Here is a 27602-nt window from a genome sequence, read left to right on the forward strand (position 1 = left end):
GCTGGTTTGAATCTATGGTGGACCCCAGAAAAGCCATGTCTTTAATCCTCATTCAATATTGCTGGGTAGGAGCATTTGATTGTTCCCATGGAGATGTGACCCACCCAGTTGTGGGTGGTAACTTTTGATTAGATGATTTCCATGGAGGTGTATCTCCACCCATTGAAGGTGGAGTTACTTACTGGAATCCTTTAAAAGAGGAAACATTTTGAAGAGAGTCTCTTAATGTAGAGCCATGAGAAAGCCAGCAGATGCCATCATGTTCACCATGTGCCCTTTTAGCTGAAAGAGAAATGTTGAATGTCATTGGCTTTCTTGAACCAAGGTATCTTTCCCTGGATGCCTTAAACTGGACATTTCTATAGACTTATTTTAATTGTGACATTTTCTCAGCCTTAGAACTGTAAACTAGCAACTTATGAAATTCCTCTTTTAAAAAGCCATTTTGTTTCTGGTATATTGCATTCCAGCAGCTAGCAAACTAGAACACGTGGTATACAATCAATGGCTTACAATATCATCACATAGTAGTATATTCATCACCATGATCATTTCTTAGAACATTTGCATCACTCCAGAAAAAGAAACAAAAAGAAAAAAGAAAGACGTCATACATAACATACCCCTTACCCCTTTCTCTCATTGTCTGTTAGTATTTCCATCTACCCAATATATTTTAACCTTTGTTCCCCCTATTTTTTTCTATACTCCTTACCACTCCCTTTCATTGACCACTAGTATCTCAATCTACTCAATTTATTTTAACTTTCGTTCCCCCATCATTTATTTTTTATCTATATTTTTTAGTCATCTGTCCATACCATAGATAAAAGGAGCATCAAACACAAGGTTTTCACAATCACACAGTTACATTGCGAAATCTATATCGTTATACAATAGTCTTCAAGAAACGTGGCTACTGGAACACAGCTCTACAGTTTCAGGCACTTCTCTCTACCCTCTTTAATACACCTTAAACTAAAAAGAGATGCATACAATTTTATTATTGTTGTATCTTCTTTATGAACTCCCTCTCCCTAATGATGTTTGTTTTTTGAGGTGGTCATCATATTTATTTCAATATTATTATGCTACCCAGCTTTATTTTGGTTAGTATCTATCAAGTATATCTTTTCACTGGCTTTTACTTAGAAATAGTATTTAGCCAGAGTTTTAAATAAAATTGGGCAGTCATTCAAATAATGAGTCTAGTTAATTTGTTATGGTGATTATCCATATGTTTGATTTTATTTCTATATATCTTTAGGTTTAAGCAGCCTATCATTTTTTTTTTTTAACTTCACCAGTTATATCTAAAACCCTGTTGGTTCTTTTTCAGATCACGTTATCCCTATTAGTATTTTTTTTGCTTGCTCATCCTTAAAATTCCATCATTAATTTCTTAAAACATTCTGTACCCAATCCTGCATTCTATTGGTAAAGTTATAACAGTTACACCAGATAAAATTTATATCATGTTAACATAACAGTTACATACAATACATAGCACTTACAGATGTCCAGGTACTCTTTGAAGAACTTTACTCAAATGGACTCATTTCACTCATCGTACTGATTAAACCCATTTTACAGGTTGGGAAGCGGCAGGCAGCAGAGAAAGCCCCCCCAAATTTGACTAAGGTCACATGGTGAGTGAGAGTAAGCTCAAGATATTGCTGTTCACTCAGTATGATAAAAGGGAAGAGAGGAACGTGAACATTGCTTTTGATTTTGCTAATTTCAAAGGCAAAGGGAATTTTATTTTATTTTATTTTGAATGTTAGTGATTTTCAACTTTCTTCCTGTTTTTCTTGGGTTTATTCATATCCTTTGTCTATTTTTTCTTGGAGTACTAAATGAATTCTTCTATTGAAAACCTTAACTTAAAAGCCTTTTCTTAACTACAATTAAATGTTTATTTATTTAATGAATTTTCCATTTTACCAAGAATGAAATCCTTGTTAACATCTAATTTGCCAAGAGAAGTTAGAGGATTTATAAAACAGTTAACTTTTCAAAGAACCTCTGCTCTCCATCATCCTCACTACCGTGAAGTTCTCTATCCTCATTCTTCCAGCCCCTGAAATCTCTATAAGGGAAACATATGAGGAAAGAAAACAAATGTGTGTATTCGTCTGCAATGAGCACCATATAAAATGATGTTTCTGGATCTCTATGAAATTGAACAAAAATTAATGTATTATGTCAATGAACTAAATATACTTAAATGTTACAAACAGAACATGACTTTAATTAATAAATGGCATTTAAGCTTTGGTTATTTTACCAAAAAAAAGAAGGTAAAGATTAATGATCATGCAAATTATTGAAAGGGAGACTCTATCTTCAAGAATGAGTTACTAAAGAGATCCTTGACAGAGTAATCCAAAAGTTTATTCAATTTTAATAATTAAGGAAAAATGCTTCAGAAAGTAGTCAGTCATACATGCTCCCATTTTGAGGTGCCATGATCAGAAATTCTCTCAGGAGAGAGTAGCACAGTTAGAAATGTTGCCATCTAGTGTTCACCTTTAGAATTAGTCCCATAAAATTAGTGTAATCTAAACAGATTTGCGTTTCAAAATGTAGCTAGGATTTTAACTCTTTGTAATTTGGACAGAGATCAAGAGAGTTTCCTGAGGTTATTCAACAGAGTTTTAAAATTTAAGGAAAGAAAGGAGGAGGTCACTACAGATGTGCGTGTACGAGTGTATGTGTGTGTATATGTGGGCACACACTTATGAGCACAAGGAGTGAGGGCACAAAGTGGAAAAGCAAATGAACAGGATACTTTAGAATGATTAAATAATGTGAGAAGGTAGGGGTTCAAATCTTTGACGTGGCAGGAAAAACGTAGAGAGTGCAATTAGTCAATACAATGTATTGGGTGTTGAATTAAAAAAATAAAATGTATTAGATGTTTATCACTTTTTACGGATTTTAGTTTGTTGAGTGTACCATTTGTCGAGTATTTAATGAGCATTAGACATTCTAAATACTTTGCATGTGATACTTATTTAGCTTTTATAATGACTCTGATAGTTACCCCTGGTTGTAGTTTGCAAGCTGCCAGAATGCAATATACCAGAAATGAAATGGCTTTTAAAAAGGGGAATTTAATAAGTTGCAAGTTTACAGTGCTAAGGCCGAGAAAATGTCCCAATTAAAACAAGTGTATAGAAATGTCCAATCTAAGGCATCCAGGAAAAGATACCCTGGTTCAAGAAGGCCAATAACATTCAGCGTTTTTCTCTCAGCTGGAAGGGCATGTGGCCAAGTCTGCTAGGTTACTCTTCCGGCTTCTTGTTTCATGAAGCTCCCTGGAAGCGTTTTCCTTCTTCATCTCCAAAGGTCACTGCGGGTGGACTCTCTGCTTTGTGGTTCTGTGGCATTCTGAAGCTTTCTCCAAAATTCTTCTTTTATAGGATTCCAGTAAACTAATCAAGACCCACGTAGAAAGGGTGGAAACACACCTCCACACAATCAAGTTCAATACCCACAATTGATTGAGTCAAATCTCTGTGGAGATAACCTAAACAAGTTTCCAACCTATAGTACTGAAAGGGATTAGAAGAAGCTGTTGTTCCCATAAGATCGATTATGATTAAAACATGGCTTTTCTAGGGTACATAAATCTTTTCAAAGCAGCACACCACGTCATTCAGATGAGAAAATTAAGGTACAGAAAAGTTGCAAAATTGGTAAATGGCAAAACTTGATTTGTCTAGACCAAGAAGCTGGCTCCAGTGTCCATGCTCTTAATGTACATGCTATATTTTCTCTTATAATAAGTACAGAATTAAGGCTGAGGTCACCATATAACATTAGGTAGAACATTTAGTCAATTATCCAAATATTTTTAAGTGAATTTTTATTATCTGGATTTGGTTATTGCACTGATAAACTCTCTAACAATTTCTTTGTCTTCCGTTTTATGTCCATACTACGCTTTTGATAAATTCATCCTTCCTATACAAATAAGACACTACTCTTCTTCGATTTGTAGAGTGTGTAGGCTAACTTATTATTTAGTAGCAACAGTAACTTTCTTCTCTTCCACATGTGGTCCTTTTTGTGATGACCAGCACAACTATGATGGCTGTACACATCCTGGGCTCATTAAAACAAGAAGAACCAACAACACATTCTTGCTGGTGTAAGCAGAAACAAATATAGCGATTAAAGAATATTAGAGAGCTCAGAAAAATCTTGGGAAGACTAAAGAGTCTGATTTGGACACTCTTCAATCAGAAACAATACCCAAATCACATGGTGAGATTGTGTTAGTGGAGACTCCAGTGATACCCAACACTAAGGGCTCACCGCTCAGAGCTTCCATGGAAGATAACATCTCAGATGTTACCTTATGTCAGAATAAAAGTGAATTTCCTGAAGCCTCTGCCTTGTCTTGTGGCTCATTCCTGGTTTGATGTCTCATGTGAACATGTGTGATTGAGGCAACCCAGGTTATATAACTGCAGCCTGGTGGCAACCAAGTCTGGAAGAGTGAGTTTTCTGGTTGTTATCATGTGGAAGTGGATCAAAAGGCAGGAAAATTCCCATACAGGGACAGGGTGCTCAAAAGATGACGGTAAGCAGGAAAAGGCATATAAAAAGAGTAAAATTTTAAACCTCAGTAGCATGAGTCTCTGACAAATTGCTCTGATGGTACATTTCTGAGAACCAGGGTGATTCCACAATCTCTAAATTTTCTTAAATCTATTTTTATTTTCATTAGATTACATTCTTCCTTTTCTAGAATTCAAATAACTATTAAGCACAAATAATTGAATTACCCACCTGTTTTGGTTTGCTAAAGCTACCAGGATGCAATGTCCCAGAAATGGATTGGCTTTTACAATGGAGATTTATTAACTTGCAATTTACAGTTCTTAGGCCATGAAAATGTACAAATTAACACATCAACAGGATGATAGCCTGGACTTTGAATAAAGGCTGCTGGCATGTGGGGCACCTGGAAAGGCATATGGCCAGCATTTGCTGGTCCTTTGCTCCTAGTTTTCATTGTTTTCAGCTTCTGGTTCCAGTGGCCTCCTCTTTGAGCTTTTGTGCATCCTTGCTTAGCTCTTCCAGGGCTTTCTTTCTAAACTCTCTCTTGACTTTTTCTGTCTTTTATCCTCTCATAAATGACTCCAGTAAAAGGATTAAAACCCACTCTGAATGGGCTGGGTCACATCTCAGTTGAAATAACATAAATCAAAGGTCTCACCTACAACAGGTCTGCACCCACAGGAATGGATTAAGAGAACATGGCCTTTTCTAGGGTACATAACAACTCTAAACCAGCATACCACTTGTACCAGTTTGAAAAGATTATGTACCCTAGAAAAGCCATATTTTAATACTGATCCATCTTGTGGAGGCAACCATTTCTTTTAATTTCTGTTCGGTACGGTAGGTTGCAATGTTGATTAGATTATCTCCATGGCTATGTGACACACTCAATTGTGGGTATTAACCTTTGATTAGAATGAGATATGACTCCACCCATTCCAGATGGGCCTTGATTAGTTTACTTCCTTTAAAAGAGGAAGCATTTTTTGGAAAGAGCTAGAGAGTCACAAGAACCACAAGAGCCCACGCAGCAAGAGACCTTTGGAGATGAAGGAAAACATCGCCGGGTGAGCTTCATGAAACAAGAAGCCTCGAGAGAAAGCTAGTGGATGTCACCGTGTTCTCCATGTGCCTTTCCAGTTGATAGAGAAGCCCTGAACTTCATTGGCCTTTCTTGAGTGAAGGTAACCTCTTGTTGATGCCTTAGATTGGACATTTTTATAGACTTGCTTTAATTGGGATATTTTCACGGCTCTAGACTGTAAACTTTTAAAAGCTGCTCCATTTCTGGTTATATCACATTCTGCCAGCTTGCAAACTAGAACACCACCCTACTCCACATCCACCTACCCCACCTCCCACCGCTCAATCCCATGCCTGAGTATCTTCAAAAGAATAAACAAATTAAGCTGACTAATATGTAGATATTGCTTGCCAAATACTCATTGGTCCTTATGAAAGACTCCCCCAGCTTTCCTTGGGAGAATCATCCTTTCCCCTTCTCTTTCTTTGTGTGCTGGGTAGAAATAACCTGCCTCCACCCCCTCCCCCTGCTACTACTGTCCAGATTCCAGAGGTTATGGCTCTGGCCAGGCAAGACCTTCCACATATGACACCTTCTCACAGCCATTGTCATTAGTTTTGGCAGAGTAGGTACATGGTCCAGGACAGGCTAAAAAGACTCATTCCCAGGACGCTTGTGCACATGATAGGAAAGGAGGTCCTTTGTTTCTGTCTGAAGCTGCTACAGCCCATACTGTTTATTCCTTGGTCAGAACTTTCCCAAGAGTAAATTTGACATAGAGGAATTAGAGTTGACAGACAGATATTATCCTGTGGTCACCTGGAGCTAGATGTACTTGAAGCTTGTACTATATCTTGACTTCTCAGGAAATTCTCTCTCTGAATAAAGTCACATTCAGCCTGAATCCATTTGAATTGCTTCAATGACATACAAGGGAAAGAGTATTGACTAATTTTGTCAGTTAATTAATCAGCACAGCCTTCCACCCCCGACCAAATAACAGTGATTAACACGCATTAACTGTGACTCTTTCTTGATGTCCAACTGAAAATATCTGTCTTGTTCTTATGTGTGTACACATTCTCTCTCTCTCTCTCTCACACACACACACACACACACACACACACACACACACTCAGAGTCGAAAGTTTAATGTCTTTCCAGTAAGGAAAAATGAAATAAATATATCAAAGATTTCATTAATCTTTCTTTCTTTCTCTTTAGATGGAATAAGCCTTTTAGGATTTTTTTTTTTTTCACATGGGCAGGCACCGGGAATCGAACCCAGGTCCTCGGGCATGGCAGGCAAGCACTCTTACCTGCTGAGCCACCGTGGCCCACCCAGCTTTTTAGGATTTGATGAAAGATGAAACAAACTTGCATATTTATTTTTTCCTTTAACCAGATCTTGAATTTTTTGCATCCAAATGTTTAGATGTCAGCCTAGAGTTAGCTGCATTTGTTTTCTTTTTAATTATTTATTGTTTATATATATATTACATAGTCACATACCATGTGTTTTAGTTTGTTAGCTGCAGGAATGCAATATACCAGAAAAGGAATGGCTTTTAGAAAGGGAAATTTATTAAGTTGCACGTTTGCAGTTATAAGACAATGAAAATTGTCCAATATTAAAGTAAGGCTATAGGAATGTTCAATCTAAGGCACCAATAAGAGGTTACCTTCACTCAAGAAAGGCCAATAAGTCCAGGGTTTCTCTCTCAACTGGAAAGGCAAATGGTGAACATGGTGATGTCTGCTAGCTTTCTCTCCAGGCTTCTTGTTTCATGAAGCTCCCCCAGGGGTGTTTTCCTTTTTCATCTCCAAAGGTTGCTGGCTGGAAATTCTGTGGTTCTCAGCTTCATGGCTCTAAACAGGGACTTTCTCCAAAATCTCTTTTAGAGGATTGCAGTAAACTAATCAGGACCCACCTGGAATGGGTGGAGTCACATCTCGTGGAGACAATCTAATCAAATTTCCACCATGTAGTGCTGAATAGGATTTAAAGAGATGGTCACTTCCACAAAATTGGATTAGGATCATGGCCTTTCTGGGGTTCATAAATTCTTTCAAACCAGCATACCATGCAATCATCCAACATGTACAATCAATGGCTCACAATATCATCATACAGCTGTGCATTTATCATCACAATTGATTTTTTCTTTTTTTGTAAACAATAACATCTATACAAAAAACACAATACATTTCAAAAGCGCATTGCAACGATTAGTTGTAGAACAGATTTCAGAGTTCCGTATGGATTACAATGCCATAATTTTAGGTTTTTACTTCTAGCTGCTCTGAGATACTGGAGACTAAAAGAAATATCAATATAATGATTCAGCTGCATTTGTTTATGTTTCTTTGTAATACACATGGCTTTGCTCTCTTCAGGTTTGATCTTTCAGTATTTTTCGTGTATCAGACAGTTCCAAGTGAAATCTTGGGGTGTAAACATATGTTTAATTAGAAATACAGTAAGTTTTAGGCAGACTTGCATTTCTCTAGCTCCTGTATGAATTTGTGAGCTCTACCAAGAAACAATAATACCCTATTTTACTTTGTTTCATCTTATAACTGGCAGTGCTTAGTTTTAACTGTCCTTTGTCTTCTAACTGAAAACAGATCCTTTGATGCTAACCTTAAGAACGGCTGTTGTATTGAAGGAACCAGATTACTATCACTAATTTAAATCTAAATTTATTTTAGATGACATATTTCATTAAAGGTACTGCACCTGACTATATCAAGAATCTGATTCTCGAATTGTGTTTCTGCATAAATTATAAACTGACTGAGATAGAAAAGAGTGCCCTGGAAGCTATAGATATTATAAGTACTATAACACATTGTTTTGAAGAGTAGAAGCTTGGTCTTTATGATCCACAATGCTTTTCTTTCTTTTAGATTCTTCTTTACAATATTAACTTTGTAATTTATTGAATATAATGTTATTTAGTGTGTCTTTCCAGATTATCTTAAAATGTTTTCCTGTAATTCCAAAATAAAACTGTCCCATTAAATATTCAGATTCTTGGTCTACAACTCTGCTTCAATCATTTTTACTTAATAAACTATCTATATGTAACAATTTCTCTGTGAATATCAAGAAGTTGTGGCCATTACAGTTAACCAAGAAAAATATAGATTTAACCGTGAAGATTCAGGATCCAGTGCATCTTACATTGTTTGCTAGATTGCTCAACCTGGGGTGGGGGGGAGTCCTAAAATGGGGATGCTTCCTCACTTTTATGACTTAGTAACACAACATCTAGTATTCTGACTGCCTTGTTTGAAATGAATACTTGAGTTTCTCAGACACTTACATTACCAAACCTTGGGCTACCATGACTTACTTGGTATTTTCCTGGATAGGGTAAGACTGGGGTTTAGGGAAAGGAGGACAGAAGGAGAACCATGCTTAACTGGCACATTTTCTCTTCTGCGGAGTATGTAATTAGTATCCCCAAGCTTGTAAATAACTGGATCACATTCCCTGACAGAAATTAGGATCATGTTCTTATTTCAGGAATTTATAATTTCTAATTGCTAATGAGATTTGTTGCGACCTAAATAAGTAGATGCACTTTTAAAAAATGTTTTTATTGTGAAATATAACATATATACACACAAAAAAAGCAATCATTTTACATTCTAACAACTAATGACAGAACAGATTTCAAAATTTGGTATGGGTTTCCACATTTTCAGGTTTATGCTTCTAGTTGCTCCCAAACATTGGAAGCGAAAAGAATTATCATTATAGTGATTCAGTATTCATACTCATTTGTTCAATCCTATCTTCTCCATTATAAGTCCTCCTTCCCCTTTGAGCCTACTCCCAATCTACAGGGCTCTTTGGACTATGCCCACTCTAACTTTTGCATGTTGAAAATGGATGTCAACAATATAGAATGGGGGATGGAGTTAGTTGATATTTCTGGAGAGGCTGGCCCCTCTGGGTCTCAGGATTTACCTGGTCTAGGAATCTTCTGGAGGTTATAGGTTTCAGGAAAGTTAAACTTAGTACATGTAAAGACTCAGTTAGAGCCTTTGGTGTTATTTAGGGTTAACAGGAATGATATTGGTTGGGGTTTGGCAAACCATCGCAATTAACAATATGTAGCTGAAGCTTGCGTAAGAGTAGTTGCCAGAATAGCCTTTCAACTCCATCTGGACTCTCTCAGTCACCGATACCCTATTTTGCCAAATTTCTCTTCTTCCCCTTAGTCTACAAGGCATTGTTGATGGCCCAGTGCCAGGGCCAAGGTGAATGCCAGGGGCCATGTCCCCCATTGTCAGGGAGACCTTCAGCTCCGAATGTCATGTCCAGTGTAACAGGGGAAGGCAATAATTTTCCTTGCACAGTTGGGCTTAGAAAGAAAGAAAGGGCACACCTGAACAACTGAAGAGGCTCCCCAGAAGCAACTCCGAGGCACAATCATAGGCAGTCCCAGCTTCTCTGCTACAGAAACAAGTTTCCCAAGGACAAGCCACAAAATCAAGGGCTTGACCTATTTTCCTGGGAGTCCCTAATGTTTGAGAGAGCACCAGCAGTTTCCCAGATGAGAAAATTTATTGTTTCATATTTTTTCTCCAGTCCCTCAAGGGACTCTACCAATGCTTTTAATTATCAGCCCACCAGAGCCTGGGATGTCTCCAGGTATTATATGAGGCTATACAAAATTACAAGGCCTTGATCCCATTCTGGGATCCATTTGTTTGGGTTGTTTAAATGAGCTATCCGGGCAGGTTGATTGGATTGGAAGTTACAGCAAATTTAGGTTCTAGACACAATAAACCTCTCTGCCTTTGGTCTCATACAGTAGGTGAAGCTCTAGAGTAGTACATAATTATCTTTTAAATTAGATTTGCCTATTATAAACAAATGGAAGTCTCAAGTTCAATTTAATTTTTTTAGTTCCCTACTGTCTGAATTTATTTTGTTTACTACAAGGAGTATGCACAATTAAATTGCTTTCTTAGTGATTAAAAATATTGTAACATCCTTTATTTGATTTTAAATTTTTACTGATAAAGTGATTATTTTCAAAAGAAAATGAAGGCAAATGGTTGTAGTAAATAGCAAAAAATTCTAGTGCTTATAAATAAATATCTAATACATTTCTTCTAAAATGGGTCATTTCTAAAACAGACATATATACTTATAAATATAATTGAGGCACAATATATTCAATTTATGTAATAATTTTTCCAAAATGGTTGATGTGTATTTTATTTGTTCTCTAATAAATAATCTTAAAAATTAGTGGCTTAGAGTAATGTCACCAAGATGGCAAAGCAAGATGCTCCAAGACTCTGGTCCCCAACATAATTTTTAAACAACTGGCAAAAACGGGAAGAACCAACATTCTCACAGCGACAGAAAACAGTGAAACGATTACAGTAACTGGGTGAGTGCCTAAGGTTAATTAATTAGTTCTAGGTACTTATCCGCTCATTCATTATTTAGGGCAGTGGTTCTCAAAGTGTGGTGCATAGACCTCTTTTATCTATTTGTGTTAAAAGTCAAATATTAATCTGTTTAAAGAGAGGCTGTTCTAGTTTGATAGATGCTGGAATGCGATATATCAGAAATGCAATGGCTTCTAAAAAGGGAATTTAATACGTTACAAGTTTACAGTTGTAAGGCCATGAAAATGTCCCAATTAAAGTAAGTCTATAAAAATGTCCAAATTAAGGCACCAGCAAGAGGTTACCTTCACTCAGGAAAGGCCAATGAAGTTCAGGGTTTCTCCTTTAACTGGGAATGTGCATGGCAAACATGGTGACATCTGCTAGTTTTCTCTCCAGGGGCATTTTCCTTCTTCATCTCCAAAGTCTTTGGCTGCATGGGTTCTCGTGGCTCTGTGGCTTTTTTCAAAATGTTTCCAGTTTTATAGGAGTCCAGTAAACTAATCAAGACCCACCTGGAATGGGTGGAGTCTCCCTCTAATCAGAGCCCAGTACCCACAATTGGGGGAGTCATATCTCAGTAAAGATAATCTAATCAATTTTCCAACCTACAATACTGAATACAGATTTAAAAAAATGGATGCCTCCACAAGATGGGTCAGGATTAAAACATGGCTTTTCTAAGGTGCATAATCCTTTCAAGCCAGCACAGAGACATTAGGTAAAAGCAAAGGGAATCTGAATAAACAATGTGCTTTAGTTAATAATGATGCAGCAATATTGATTTAAGTGTAACAAATACTATGGTAATATGTTAATAATAGGAGAGACTGGGTTCAGGGTTTATGGGAACTCCTTATATTATCTTCTCAATTTTTCTGAAAAACTAAAACTGTTGTAAAAAATAAAGTATACTTAAAAAAATCAACAGCAATCAACTGTGCTAAATTCCCAAATGCTCAGCATCCACCGAGCACCGAGTCTTTATGGACCTTAACAACAGCAGACAAGTTCTGTTTCCATCTGGCTTCCCAGCTTAATTTCTTTACCCTCATGTCCTGCCCACTGATTGACTTGGCATTTTGATGTCAATGTTCCATCTTGTCTTCTCACTGACCAACTAGACATAGCTTTTTTTGTGGAGCTAATGTGATGGGTTGAGTTGTGTGCTCTTGTTTGGACACCTTCTTGATCTTGGTCTGCATTCTGATGGGTATGGGCCCATTTTGAATAGGATCTCTTAAAGATATGACTTCAGTTTAGATATGGTCTAACTGAATCAGGTTGGATTGCAATTGATATTACAGGAGTCCTTTAAGCTTGAAATTCAGCATAGAGAAATCCATTGGAAGTAAGTGGAACCCAGAAGAGAAAGAAGACATCATCACGTGCATTGCCATGTCACAGAAAAGCCATAGACTAAGGATTACCAGCAGTTTGTCCTGTCACAATCTTTGAGGAGAAAGTATTGCCTTGATCTTAGACTTCTCCGAGCCTCAAAAGCATGAGCCATTAAATTCCAGTTGTTGAAGCCAACCCACTGTGTGGTATTTGTTCTAACAGCTGGAAAACCAAGGCACATAAGCTGAACTATAAAGTAGCTGTTCCCTACCCCTCACCATCCCCTTCTTATGGAATACCTTAGGGAATGGGTGCATTTTGGCTCCAGTATAGACTTAGCCAATAGAGTCAGGTTTCTCCATCAGAACCTTTCTCCTGGTTTTCCATCATTCCCTAGAATAGTTCAATGTTTTAGTAACTAGCTAAAATTGGCATAACAGTTCCAACTTCACTGCTATCCATGTGCTCTCCTTCTCTCACCTCTCTTCTTTAATTAATTTCCTCATTATTCCTTTTTAGTAGTCAATGGGGAAAAGTAACATGCATACAAGTATATTTTTCATCATATATTTCAGAGATCATTTTAAGGAAAAATTCTCATGTATAAACTATAGCCAGTTTTTGCTGTCACTGTGAACGAGTGATTTCCTGTAACAGTTGAAAAAACTACCAAGCAGTTGGCTTATCAGCTTACCTTGTTTTCTCTGAATAAGTCTCTATTCCTGATATCATGTGTTAGACTTTTTCAGAAAGTAAGAAATAGAAACATAGAATAGGCTGCCTCAGTTAATGTTTTTTTTTCCCTAAAGATGGGGGAAGGAAGGGAAAAAGGAAGTCATATCAGCAGCCACATTATCCTTAATGAAGAAATAGAACCCAAAGCTCTATAAAATGGAAACTCATTTATTCTCTACTTCTGCTTCACTTCCTCCTCCCACTACTAATTGACTCTGATTTTCTCCTTTTTAAACTACCCAAGAGAGAAGGTCTAGTTTGGTATGCCTATCACCATCCAATCTAGCCTACCCTGTTGGAAATAGCTATTGTGCTAGGCTATTTGTAAGTTGCTGGTTAGCCTATAGGTGGCTTAGGTCAGGTGCCCAGCTAATCATCTGTGCCCAGGAGATGGGTTCTTATAGTCTGAAGCCTAACAGCCAGTTCATTAGGAAGCACCTAGATGGGGGCTATAGGTATGGAAGAAACTCAAAAGCACATATTACTCTCTTACCTAATAGACCAGTGTTTCCCAAAATTCCTTCAGTGTAAGGAATGTCAATGCATGTTTTGTGGAAAAGAGTCAAGTGATATATTTCATTCAACAAATATCTATGAGTGATTACTAAACGCCAGGCATGTTCTCTGCATGTTAATGTTTGGAAAATGCTGATAAAGAATATTTTATACTGAAAAATCCTTACTGTTTTTTAGTATGATCATAAGACCAAGAAAAAGGCTATAGTTTGTCCTATTGCCTAAATTTATTAGACCTGGGTGATTTTTTTTCTAAAAAAAAGGATTACTCAAGCCTCAGATTGCACAAAACATACATCGTGAGAAACATTAGAGTATACAACTGATGGTCCTAGATATTACACTGTCAAAGGACACATATTGTAGTTGCTAGCTTCTGCAGGTACCTCTCCTCCACCCCCATGGACCATGCCTCCTGGTTTTCACTCCTTTGGGTAGTCCCCTCCTGCATTGAATTCAGGCTGATCCTGTGACTTACTTTAGCCAATAGAATGTAGCAAAAATGACTGTACATCAGTTCCAGGCTCAAGCCTGACAACTTCTTAAGAATTTGGGTTGCCTTGTTAGAAAAATTATGTGGAAAGGCTCCATGCAGAAGGGCAAGTTCTGATACTGGATGGAAAAGGCAAAGGAACCCAACCAAGAGGGAGAATTAAAGCTTCAGATATAGGATACCAGTTGAACTATTCCAGCCAAACCTTATCCTATTTGAAGTGGCGAGTGTGAGTGCAGATGCCAACTTAGCTATAGATATCAAAGAAAATAGAGATGAGCCTCTCTCTATACCTGGCTGTACTGCAACCCAAAGAATTGTGAGATAATGACTATTGTACTAAGTCACTAAGTTTTTGTTTTGTTTGTTTTTTTAGTATTAACATCAGACTCTTAAGAAATGTGGCTAGGGTCCAGAGAGGATAACAAGGGCAGAAATGTCATTGGCTTCTTGTTATGTGTTCTAAAGTCTTTTTTATTCCTGACTTTAAAGCTTATTAGAACTGTACAGTCATCAAAATAGCCTAGCAACTGGTAGAATGAAAAACACATAGAACAATGGAATCGAATTGAGAGTTCAGAAACAGCCCCTCACATCTATGCTCAATTGATTTTTAAATGCAATTGTATTGAGATATATTCACGCACTATACAATCCACACAAAGTATACAATCAATGGCTCATAGTGTCATCACATATTTGTGTGTTCTTCACCATAAGCAATTTTCAAACATTTTCATTAATCCAGGGAGCAAAAAGAAAAAGAAACAAAAGAGAAGGCTCAAAACATCCTATACCCCTTATCACCCTTCCCACCATTGATCCCTAGTCTAAATAGCTGTTAACATTGATATTTAAGCATCACAGATAGAAAAATAAAGCATAAAACAAGGGCTGTTGCTAGCAAACAGGTTACACACATGCGGGATAGAGTGCCACCTTCATATTAACCATATTGAAGTAACTTCTGGTTGTCTCTAGGCTGATTGGTCAAGTGTGGGTTAAGAAGACCCTTTCTGTATCTTGCTCCTTCCATTTGCTCCTTCATTAGACAAAGACGAGTGATCTTTACCAGTGATTATTTATTTTTTTATTTAGCTTTAATCCACTGTCTAGTGTCCTATCTAGAGTAGTCTTGAGGTTAATGTGAGGCTGGTCATTATGCAGGGGTCTATTAGAACCGGAGGTGACAATGAAAGTACAAGCTTTCACAGAGAGGGAGATACATGATATGAAAGATGGGTTAGGACAGAGGTCTGGGGAGGATCTCCTTTCTTGGCTGTCCCAGATTTACAATGAGGGTGCCACTACCACCCTGATCAACCAGGCTGAATGGAGGGAGCTTGGCCATCTCACGTCAGACCCCATCCTCCAACAAACTCTCAGTTAGTGGAGTTAAGGGAGGAGGAGGCAGGGAGTGGGGAAGGAGCACCCAATAGTTTAGCTGCTCTTGCTCCACAGCCATAGCCTCTGTTTGGCTGGATTCTTCAAGGAGTCAGACAAACAAATCCCACACTGGGTGACTCCCCCTGAATTCCAACTAAGACGTGGAGGAAGTCACGGTCACTCTTCGATAACCGGTGTCCTGCTAGACGGATTTAGCCTTTCATCAGGCAGTGGTAGATTGACACTTTTATTAGAAAGAAGGTCCCTGAATGGGATGACAAGCTAATTCTCCTCCTCACCCTAGAGTTTCCTCTGGGAGATGTGATTGGAGCAGGTTTATTGTACATCTAGTATTATGATGGTGGCTGCCATGATGACTGACCGAGGAGATAGACAGGTGGGTTTTAGGTACCCATCTGTGAATCCAGACAATTCTGAGACTCGCAAAATGGATCAGCAGCCACCCCTTCCTCTCAGGGCCTCTATTTGCTGAATTATGTTCCTGTGATTATTTAAAGCTCGGGGTCCTGAGGGACACCAGAGATGGGGTCTCCAATGGAGAACTTTGGGGAAAATGTAAAGTAGAAGGAGGGTCGAAGGCTTGACAAGGACAGTCTGCCCTTACCCAACCACTCTTCATAATCCACAGATATGGATGGTGGAAGAGGAAGAGGATCTTGAAGATGTCCTGCCTCTCCTTTTAGCCCCAACTGAGGAATCTGGGCCCTGGAAAGGATCTCTTTACCCAGACTTGACTAAATTGAAAATGGCCTATGGTTAGAGCCAAAGGCCCCATCCACTCCCAAGGGTTGGAGGCCATGTGCCCCAGTGAGTGTACAATTTGGGGGCACTGAACACACCTTTATGCCTCTTTCGGATATAGGCACACAGGTCACCATCATTTTGGAAAGGCAGAGAGGAGGGATTGATCAATACTGTTGGGAACTTTTGGTATTCCATGTGGGTATAGGGTTACTGCTACCCTGTGGGTTTGTCCCTTTGGCTCCTCAGATGCCCCTATGATCAGGTTTCCTAATGTGAAGTGCATTATAGGCATTAACATCCTGCACAGCTGTATATCCCAGTGACAGTTTTGGCCATACACCTCCCTGTCTAAGTGAATTCTGGCCATTATGGTTGGGTCAGTGATGGACCGTGCATCCCTTGTGCTCCTCTCTCCCTTGCTGAATTGTCCAAGAGCAGCAATATTGCATGCGTAGTGGGGAAAAGGATGTTACTGAACTCATAAAGGACCTTCTATCTGTAGGTGTCCTCCACGTCACCATCACTGCCTATAATAGCTTAGTGTGGCTTGTGAAAAAGGCAAATGGAGTGTGGTGCCTGACTACAGACTGCTGATACTTGAATGTAGCAGTGTCCCCTTTGGCAACGATGATCCCAGACATTGTGACTCTCACAGAAGACATTATGGCCGCCACCAGTGTTTGGGATGCAGCTGTTGACCTTGCAAACACATTTTTCTCCCTCCTGCTCTTGGAGGAAGGCCAAGATCAATTCACTTTCCTTTGGCTTCACTGTAATGCCACAGGGGTATTTAAACTCCCCTAGTATCTGCCACTAATGGATGGGAGAAGATGTGAGTAAACTACTCTGGCCCAGAAGACTCCAAGTGTTCTACCACATTGATGACATCATGTTGAAAGGGTCAGTGTGAAGGGAACACCATACAAGGGTTGCACATATTGCTAACTGGGTTATAAATCCTGACAAGATACAAGGTCCAGCCCAGCAGGTCGCCTTCTTGTGCTGCATATGGACTGGAGCCCAGCACCAGATCCATGACCTGTTATGGAGCAAATTCCTGTCCCTAAAGTCACCAGCTCTTAAAAGGAGGCCTGGAAACTGATTGGCTATTTGCATACTGGTGCCAGCATAGTCTTCCTCTCCATATCCTGCTGGCACCCCTATACTGAGTGACATGAAAAGAAGGTACTTCCTACCGGGGAATGGAGGAGGAGCAGGTCCCGGAGGTAGCTGCCCTGCCTCTAGGACCTTTAGAACCTGGATCTCTGTTTGTGGGGTAGGTTTCTACCATCTGGTCCCATGCCTACTGGTCCCTCTGGCAGAAGGAGAGAGAAATAGGAATTCACAGACCCCTGCGTTTTTTGGACCAAAAAGTTCCCAGATGCAGCCCTCTTTGAGAGGCAACTTCTGGCATGTATTGGGCCTTGGTGGAAAAGGAAAGGATCATCGAGAACTCCCGGGTCCTCCTGAGGTCGGAAATCCCCATCACGTCCTGGGTCCTGGGTAATGGGAACACTTACTCGGGCAGTGCCCAATAACAGAGCACCATCACATGGAAGTGACAGATTCAGGATTGCGCTTGCCTGAGCCCCTCAACAACGACCACAGGGTGGAGAGCCTCCTCAGGCACTTCCTTCCATTAGGTGGTCTGTGGAGAAAACATATTCTAAAGGAGATCTGAAATCTTCAAAAAAGCTAAGATCTATTGATAAGGAAACTGCCCTTCCTCCTGGTAAAAGAAATATGCACTAAATTCCCTTGCAATATGGGCTTCAATTCGCAAGCCCAGGTCCTATGGGCAGCAGAAACAGTCCTAGTTCATCTCTTTGAGGATGCCACCTCCTCTCTTCACATACTGGCCCTGCCACTCTTTTCCCAAAGGATGTGTGACTGACCAGGAGGATCCAAGGCATCCAAGAGTGACTTGGCTGAGTTTCTGCAGCAGGTGTCTCTGTAAGCCTTTCCTGCTCACCCAGAGAGCAAGTGTATTTTGGAGGAAAAACATGTAGATTCTTATCACTGGAGTTGAACCTTCTCAGAAGGAATTTCCCTTCTCCATACTTAGTCTCTTGTTGTCTAGCCTTCCCTCTGTTCTCTAGAGAAGGCTGGACCACTTAGTAACTTTAAGCCTGAGACACAATGGCTAAGGCCACTGTGTACAATGCTAAACAAAGACACATTTCTAATAAATAATGACCTGATGTCCTGGATCTCTGACAGAGTTAAGCGTCTCCATATTATAAGGACCAGATGACCTCATTTTAATTAAGAAAAAATGTTCTTACTTGTGAAGATGTTTTGGTAGTAAATGTGTTAGTAAACTTTCAAGGATGCTATCAGAGACTCTCCCTAAAACTGTGACCAGATCCACGGAGTTAGCTGTCTCTGACAGTATATGCATGTAGTCATGTTGCTTTGCCTTTTTTTTTTTTCAATTTAAAGACCGAAGATTGCATGGCTTTCCTCTGCAACAGAGGAAACAACCAACACGATACCAAAGACCTCAGAATTATTTTCAGATAAAGAGACTCCAAGGTTGACTCCAGTTCACAAGTTATTCACATGACTGTTTTAATGATTTTGAAGGCATCAAACTTGCTGGTAATGGGAAAAAGAACAGTTTTTCAAAAACTGAATTGAGGTTGAAATAGAAAAATTTAAAGGAATAAATATTAAATAAATAATATACAAATATATAAATACATATTTTAAGAAAATTTTCAAGGAATATTCTAGTTCCTTTTGGTTAATTTCCTATCAGTGTCATTCAGAAATTCTAACCTATAGAATTTAACATTTTATTCTTATTTGTAAATCAAGAGCTGTAATAATTTATACTTTGGATTTTTTATAACTCTTTGTGGAGAGAAAATAAAAATAATTTTTTAATGAAAAAACTTAAAACGTAGGTTATTAGAGCATAAAGAAAGTATACATTTTTGTGTGTTAAAATTAAGTTCTATATTTGTATAGTACATGTTTATAGATTTAAACAAAAGAACTGAGGGATGTTTGTGCCTCCAAAGGAATGAAAATGAGCAGATAAAAGCCTTGTCTTATTGTAACTAGAAGCATTTAAAGGATTTCCATGAAAATGAGAGGTGCCACTGAAGATTTTAGATTTTTGCACGCGGTAAAAATGATTTAGTGTTGGGGACTACTGCTAATAATGTGTCAGTCAATGGAATTCAGAGACCAAATGAAGGGCAGGGCTGAATTCTACTTTTGAGAATTTAACCTTTTAGAGAAAAACAAAAGAGCTTATGTGTCTACATCCTCACAACTCTTCCTGGATGGACTTTGTCCCTGACTCGGGGCCTCTGGAAGTTAAACTCAGCAGTTCTCCACAAGGCACACATGGCCTTGCCCTACTTCCTAGCACAGGGGAGGAACTCAGGTTTTGCTGCGTCTCTCCCTATACCCATCAAGATAAGGGCTAGCCCCAAAAGGGGAAACAAGGACGTAACACTTGGGACTCTCCTTTTTAGTCACTGTCAGGGGATCATTGCACTCTGAAGTTATTTCAAGGAGCCCAAGAAAAGAGTCTCCCACAGGAAGCGGTTGCATGACCACCTTGTCAGGTTTAGTTACTGTACCCCCTCCTCTTTTCTACAGCTTTGACCCGGCTGTAACCTGGAAAGAAAATACCTTCATTTATCTGACCCAGGAGGAACCTGACCCACTGCTGGATCTGCCATCTGATCCCATTCTTTCTTCCCTCTTTACTGGACTGCCACACAAGGAGCTGATTTCCCCTGCCTCGAGTTTATACTTGGTTCAGGGAGTCCTTCACTTACACCCTGTGGCAAGGATAACAGCACAGCAGTTGGCTGTGCACTCTTTTGCCCGACCCCTGGAAACCTGTGGGGATGCAACAGCTTCATGTAATGAAGCCGGCAAGTGGCTCAGTCATCTCTCGCTAGCATCTAAGGATGACCAGTGACTCTCTATAGTGGGGTTATGCCCCTTCCTTCCTTTGTGGGGGAAATAAAACCTCCACCATTTGGGTTACTCTTTGCCTAGGTCATTGAATAGTGATTAGACAATGCATCCTCAGCTTTTAAACTGTTCCCTTGAAAACTCATAACCAATCTGAAAATACTCATTGAACTTCTCCCCTCAATTTACAATCCTGAGCAAACTGTGACTTGCCTCTGTGTGTGTGTGTGTGCTTGGGTATGCAGCAGGGGAGGGTGGATAGGGAGAGGGAATCCATGATTCCTATTCACTTGTTTCAGCAGATCATTACTGCCCTGGCTGTGAGTAAGCACCAAAGAAAACATAATACATAATCTGTCAAAGGTGGCTGACATTGCTGAATTCACAGTACAAGCCTTCAGACTCAGCAAAAGTCATTAGACTCGTCAGCCAAAGTAGTGATTGATAATCTCATTGCCTTAGAATTCCTCCTAGTCCAACAAGAAGGAATGCACGATTGCTAACACCTTCTGCTGCTCATGGGTTAATAACTTGGGAGAGGTGGAAGAGGAGGTGACTAAAATCCAGTGGCAAGCCCACCAGCTGCAAAGTGCACAAAGAGATTCTACGTAGAACCTCTTCAGCTGGAAGGCATTATTTCAGATAGGCCTGATCATAATGGTATGTGTTCTAGTTTGTTAGCAGCCGGAATGCAATATACCAGAAATGGAATGGCTTTTAAAAAGGGGAATTTAATAAGTTGCTAGTTCACAATTCTAAGGCCAAGAAAATGTCCCAATTAAAACAAGTTTATAGAAATGTCCAATCTAAGGCATCCACGGAAAGATACCTTGGTTTAAGAAGGCTGAAGGAGTTCAGGGTTTCTCTCTCAAGTGAGAAGGCACATGGCGAACACAGTCAGGGCTTCTCTCTCATCTGGAAAGGCACATGGCAAACACAGGGTCATCTGCTAGTTTTCTTTCCTGGCTTCCTGTTTCATGAAACTCCCTGGGAGGCATTTTCCTTCTTCATCTCCCAAGGTGGCTGACTGGTGGACTCTCTGCTTCTTGTGGTTATGCTGCTCTTCTCTTCTCTCTCTGAATCTCATGGCTTTCTTTCTTGTAGTTTTCTAGCTTTTTCCAAAATGCTTCTTTAAAAGGATTCCAGTAAAACCAATTAAGATGCACCTGGAATGGATGGAGAGACGTCTCCACCTAATCCAGTCTAATACCCACTCTTGAGTGAGTCACATCCCAAGGAGATAAGGTAATTAAAGTTTCAAACATATAGTACTGAATAGGGATTAGAAGAAACAGCTGCCTATACAAAATAGGATTAGGATTAAAACATGGCTTTTCTAGGGTACATAAATCCTTTCAAACTGGCACAGTATGCATGGGTGAAGCCTTCCTAATGTGCTGCAGCACTGGCATTCCCAAACCTTAATACTGTTGAGAGCTATGAGCTAATGGGCCTGACCTGTGTCTACCTTCCTGTCTGAAATGGGCGGTGTGCTCGTCATGGAGACACGGATGTGGAGCAACAGGCGAGGACTGGATAAGGAGCCAAGGGCTGGAGAGCTGGGGAGGTCACAGACACACTCAGTAGCCAGTTCCCAGCCCTCACCTACTCCCGTCATTTTCTCCTCTTGTTTGTTGGTGTGCAGATCTTTTGAAATACTTCCATTTAGCAACCCAGGGGAGATGTTAGGACTCAACTGTGAGAAACAAGCTACACAGAAATGGAAGAGTCCCCATACCTTGAACCTAATACTAGGACCAAGCAGTTCCAACTGTTTGCTAGGTGGGAACTTGGCACAAAAGTTGCTTGATACATGCTTTCGTCTCAGTGGCAGGGCCCCCTCCCCACCTCTGTGATGTACAACTGAAGATGCAAACCCTGTGCAGCACACGGTCTGTCATCTCTGACCTGAATCAGCAATGTGCGACTGACTCTGATCTAAGCAGCTGACCTCGCTGGGGGCCCAACCATGCTGGTTGGTCTTTTGGAGTCTTTGTGCTGTGTAGGTGATAGTGATCATTTGCTTAAAGTGTCTGTTGTGCCTGAGCCTGTGTTCCCATGACACACCACTTACCAACTCGCTCTACAACCTCCCCTTCCTTCTCAGAATAACCTTTAAAATGTTTAAAACAAAACCCAACAAAAAAGGAAATCTATAATACTGAAATTCAGTTCTGTACAGGGACCCTAAGTTAAGAATCCCCTAGAAAAAGCTATGGGGAACCTTGACATTTTATGTAGGCAAGTTTGCAAGTTTGGATTTCTATTTTAAAAACACTACTTCGGCAACAGTTTCAAGAATGAAGTGTCAATTGGGTGACAGGTGTATGCAGTTTCACACTGTGAGGATGTCCAGTTAAGGGCTGTGCTGGTTTGAAGCTATTATGTCGGCAAAGCCATGTCCTTTAATCCTCATTAATATTGCCGGGTGGGATCTTTTTGATTGTTCCCATGGAGATGTGGCCCACCCAATTGTGGGTGGTAACTTTTGATTAAATTGTTTCCAAGGAGATGTATCCCTACCCATTCAAGATGGAGTTGCTTACTGGAGCCCTTCAAGAGGGAACCATTTTAGAAAAGGCTGAGCCATGAGGGCCACCAGAGCCGACAGAGCCAACAGAAAAGACAGAGGTCCCGGAAGCTTTGAAGAGAAAGCTGGCAGATCTTGCCACGTGCCTTTCCAGCTGAGAGAGAAATCCTGAATGCCATCGGCCCTCTTGAACCAAGGTATCTTTCCCTGGATATTTAGATTGGACATTTTTATAACCTTGCTTTCATTTGGACATTTTCACAGCTGTAGAACTGTAAACTAGCAAGTTAATAAATTCCCCCTTTTAAAAGTCATTCCATTTCTGTTATATCACATTCCAGCAGCTTGTAAACTAAAACAGGGGCTTAATGCTAAATCTTGTTTATAGGAATGTCTGATTTAAGACACAGCAGTGACGTAAACAGGGGACTGACTTGCTAGCTATTACTGGGCAACAGCCTCAGGGGGTTGGCGATTAGTGTGCACAAATACGCTGGGTAAGGGTTGGAGTACAAGAGAATCAGAGCTGAAAAGAGCTATTTTGTTGCCAGGAATAAGTTGTGGCAAAGTGTGCTTGGAATTATGGTGATGGGAGGGGAGCCAACTGGAGGAGGAAGTCCCTTCAAATCTCCCCACCATGCTCCTGTAAACTAAACCTAGAGTAATTAGGTGAGTTTGAAAATGTCCTCCAAAGGTGGGCGTTGTACTTTCTGGTAACCAGCAGCCCTCCTACGGCTGCATTTCACTCTTTTAAGCATTTCCTGAGGAGCTAACAATATAGAGCCTCCTTTATAGCCTGTTCGGTAAGAAACACTAGGCAGAAATCTCCTGATACAAGTGAAGGAAGCAACTTGCAATATTTCTGTGAACAACCCACTTACCCAGTGGCATAGCTGGTGACACGCCCTGCGGGATGCTTCAGTCAAGGCCCTCGATAAGGAACTAGAAATGCATATATGCATATGTACCTAGTTGGCCCTGGGGTCCTGAGTCCTTGACTGCAACTCCCTCTGGAAAGCTGCTGTACACTGACCATGAACCAAGTCTGGGGTGGGGAGGGGCAGCTTCCTCCCACGAGGCCTGTCAGGTAGTCTTAGAATTTTCTATCGTCAGGCCTAAAAGTATCACATGCAGAATTTTGATCAAGAAACAGATTCCTCATCAATTTAAGAATTAGAGTATAGCCAATGCTTTTTTTTCTGGGGTGGTGGTGGTGGTGGTGCACGGTATGGGAATTGAGGCGAGTCTCCCGCATGAAGGGCGAGCATCCCTTCATTCTACCACTGAGTCACCCGTGCAACCCCAGCCAATGCTTATTTATTTATTTATTTTTGCATGGGCAGGCGCCAGGAATCAAGCCCCAGTCTCTGGCATGGCAGGCGAGGGCTCTGCCTGCTGAGCCACCGTGGCCCGCTCCCCAACCAATACTTTTATATCCACCTTTATGCTCCTCCATTCGTTCCTCTTGTACACCCTCCAGCACTACCATCCTGAATTTCGTATATAGAAACTCACTTGATTTTCTTTTTATAGAGAATAAATGCATAACAAATGTATGTATTAAAAATAGCTTTTCTTGGTTTTGAGCTTCATACAAGTGATATTAGACCATTTTTAAAAGAACCAAAACAGAACGTGTGGAGAATAAGCTGTTCCGTAAATCAATTCTCCCCATTTGCATACTTCAAAATCCTTTCTATAACGTGGCCAGGCTGACATGGGCACAGGTTGGGACGACAGGTGGCCGGGTTTATGGAGGAAATCCAGAGGAGTGGGAGATCATGTCGGCGCCTTCAAGGTGTTAGCCTCAACCCCAGCGACCCAGCCCAACAAGAAGCAGGGTAGTCCACTCCGGGGCGTGACACCTCCGGCACAGTGGCCCAGCACCCGCGCATGCGCAGCGCAAGCCAGCAAGCCGGGAGAGGCCGGCGAGGTCCCACCGGTACCTTCCTGGGCTCCGCCCCTTCCTCTCGACCTAGTGGGACGGAGCGTCGCGCGACCTTGCAGCAGAATGAGCGCTGAAACCCCGCCTCCAGCTCCTGCCTTGGGGTCTCACCAGCCATTTCGACCCTCCCTCCGGCGCCCAGCCCCAGACCTATTTCCGAGGCGTGCCTGACGCACCGTGCAGATGGAGCTCTGAGCACAAGCGCGTGTCCACGTCAGCGCGCGCCGGCTCCGAGGCGAGGAGGCCCCGCCCCCGCCCCGGCCCCGCCCCGCCCTCACCGGCCTCTCCTCCTTTGGGTGCTGCTCGGAGCGGAGAACCTCGGCAGCCGCTTGCGCTCTGCAGTCATGGAGATCCCTGGGAGCCTGTGCAAGAAAGTCAAGCTCAGCAATAACGCGCAGAACTGGGTGAGTTGGGGCAGAGGGCGAGTGGGGTGGCGGCGAGGAGTGGAGGAGGCTCTGGCGGCTTCCGACTGCAGCTGGGTCTGGAGTCTCTGTCTCCCGCCTCCTTCGTATCCTCTCAGGAGCGCGGGGGATGGGCACCCGGGACCGCGGCGCCTCCCAGCTGGGGCGATGGGTGGCGGGGCAGCTGGGGTTGGGGGATCTCGGGCTGGGCGCTTTCCTAGCTGCTTATTTCAGTGAAGGCCTCCCGGAAAATCCTTCGCAAGAGAGCTGGCAGGGACTAAAACGGGTGCTCGCCCCAGGGGAGCTCCCCGCATCCCCCGGAGTGTCCTGAAGGTCTGCAGAGGAGGCGGAGGCGTGCGGCTGGCGGGCGCCTTGGGCGCTGTGGTGGTTTTTCTTGGCTCTGCCTTTGCAGTTGCGCCCAGGTTTGCCTTCATCTCCGTGCCTTTGCATTTCTGAGTTTCATTGCGAAGCGAAATGACCCAACAATGTGGCCATTCAGGAGCTGAGACTGCTCTGAACTGAGGTTTTTTTGTGGTTCGGTGGTAAATTGGAATGTCTCACAAATAATAAGTTTTAAAGACTCGATTCCTGGTGACAGTCAAGTGTGGGAAGACAAGGTTTATAACGGGTAGCATTGACTGTCAGTTGATTTCGGTCAATTGCTGTGTCCTCAGAAGGCTGCTTCCTTCCTTAATTATTCTTGATAAACAGCCTTAAGAGTGTAAGTACAGAGCGGTTCCATCTTTGGGGTCTGGAAATGCACTGGTTTTAGGTTTGGGTGGAAATGTTAATTTCATAGTACAACAAATTCATGATAAATCCATTCTTCCAAATCATCCCTTGCCCTTGGGGCCTTTTCTTTTTCCAAGAGCTTTTTCAGGCAGATGTTCATTTGAAGTCAGTAACTTACTGTATCTTTATCATCAAGCATTCTTGCCCACTTCCTTATCTTTTCTTTTAACTTTTCCATCTTATATAAGGAGGGAAAGGAGCTAGAAGGTGTTGTTAGAGCAGCGGAGAACAAGACCGCCTGGTTTGGTCTCCAGTTGCGGCCCTGTAGTAGCTGTGTGATCTTGAGGGTCTCAGCCAACATATGAAGGCTTATATACAGTGTGTGCTTCTTAGGGTTCTTTTGAGGAACAGAGAAGACAATGAATTTGAAAGAATAAAACCACTGCCAAGAATCTCAGACTGTTGGTATTGTGCCCATCAATTGAGGTATTTCATGGTTAGGGAAATAAAGTTGACAAAAATTGGATATTTATAGATGATTTTGGTTACACAGGCTATAGTTCATTTATTTTTATTCCATTTGCCAAATAAGTGTCTATTCTGTGTAGAGATCTGGGCTTACATGGAGAAGTCGGAAAATGTGGGACTTAGTGCTTTCCTTCTGGTTGTCATAACCTGGTTGGGGTTGTATGAGGCAATTATGAGGTGATGAATATCTCTGTAGTAATCACATGAGTGATGTAAGACCAAAGTTTTATTGCAATTTAGAGTAGAGATTACTTTCCCCTGGGGGTGTTTGGGGGTGGGGTGTGGTTAATGTTGAGAACAAGAATTTTCTCTCTCTCTCTTTATTATTATTTTTTTGTTGTTGTTTCAGGAACAACGAAGAGAGAAATTGGATATGCGGGAGGGTTTTTGTTGGGGAGCAGAGATGAGGTTGAATAGGGTAGAGTGGGGCTAGGTTGTGTGGTCTAAACTATGGAGTTATGACTTGCTTGTGTAGGAGGGTTTTTTTTAAATTAATTTTTAAATAAAAAAATAACAAATTATTAATTCATAATTAAGAATTCATAATTCTTAACTTATGATCATTCCGTTCTACATATATAATCAGTAACTCACAATATCATCACATAGTTGCATATTCATCAGCATAATCATTTCTTGGAACATTTGCATTAATTCAGAAAAAGAAATAAAAAGACAACAGAAAAAAATTCATACATACCATACCCCTTACCCCTCCCTTTCACTGATCACTAGCATTTCAATCTAAATTTATTTTAACATTTGTTCTGTGGGAGGGTTTTGATAGTGCTAGACTTTTTTTTTTTTTTTTTTAAACTTTCTGAGTGTTTTAAGCCTGTCCCAGTAGGGTGTTTGGCACTAGTAGGAATACCCACCATCTCTCCCATTCACATGCTTCAATCACCTGATAGGCACAAGTGTGAAGAACCCATACCCTGTAGTTTCTGTTACATGGCAAAATTGGTAATCCCAGGAAGATCTCTCAGATATGAAATATTTCGACGCTAGACAGAGTTATAGTGAGGTTTAAATGAATTAATAGATTTGAAGTGTGCCTGGCACATGAGTACCATTTAAGGTATTCTTCTTTTGTTATTATTTGTTAATTAATCGAATAATGTGAGAGAGTGAAGGACTGGGCTGAGGTGACAGTGGGAATAGATGAGGAGATGGCATTAAACACATTTCAGGAAGAGTAGGGACCTGACTAGATTAGGGGAGGAGAAAGAGAAAAATGTTAGAAGACGGTCTTGAGGTTTTGACCTGGGGAAATG

General features: G+C 40.9%; 1 protein-coding gene and 1 pseudogene across 3 annotated transcripts in view; both read left to right on the forward strand.

The window, feature by feature from the left end:
• LOC143668587 (transcription initiation factor TFIID subunit 9-like) overlaps positions 1-20196 on the forward strand; it is a 45319-nt pseudogene extending 25123 nt beyond the window's left edge.
• Positions 20197-24919: 4723 nt separating this feature from the next.
• The window catches only part of PAPSS1 (3'-phosphoadenosine 5'-phosphosulfate synthase 1), a 167454-nt gene continuing 164771 nt past the window's right edge, over positions 24920-27602 (forward strand). For 2 of the 3 annotated variants that reach the window (XM_077142613.1, XM_077142615.1), the window contains exon 1: positions 24920-25071. In XM_077142613.1, the coding sequence (XP_076998728.1) occupies positions 25012-25071 (60 nt within the window). In that variant the 5' untranslated portion in view covers positions 24920-25011. The remainder of the gene's footprint in view (positions 25072-27602) is intronic. The other variant, XM_077142614.1, reaches the window with a different exon arrangement.

Source organism: Tamandua tetradactyla, chromosome 24 (genome assembly GCF_023851605.1).
Source record: "Tamandua tetradactyla isolate mTamTet1 chromosome 24, mTamTet1.pri, whole genome shotgun sequence".
Taxonomy (NCBI): Eukaryota; Metazoa; Chordata; class Mammalia; order Pilosa; family Myrmecophagidae; genus Tamandua; species Tamandua tetradactyla.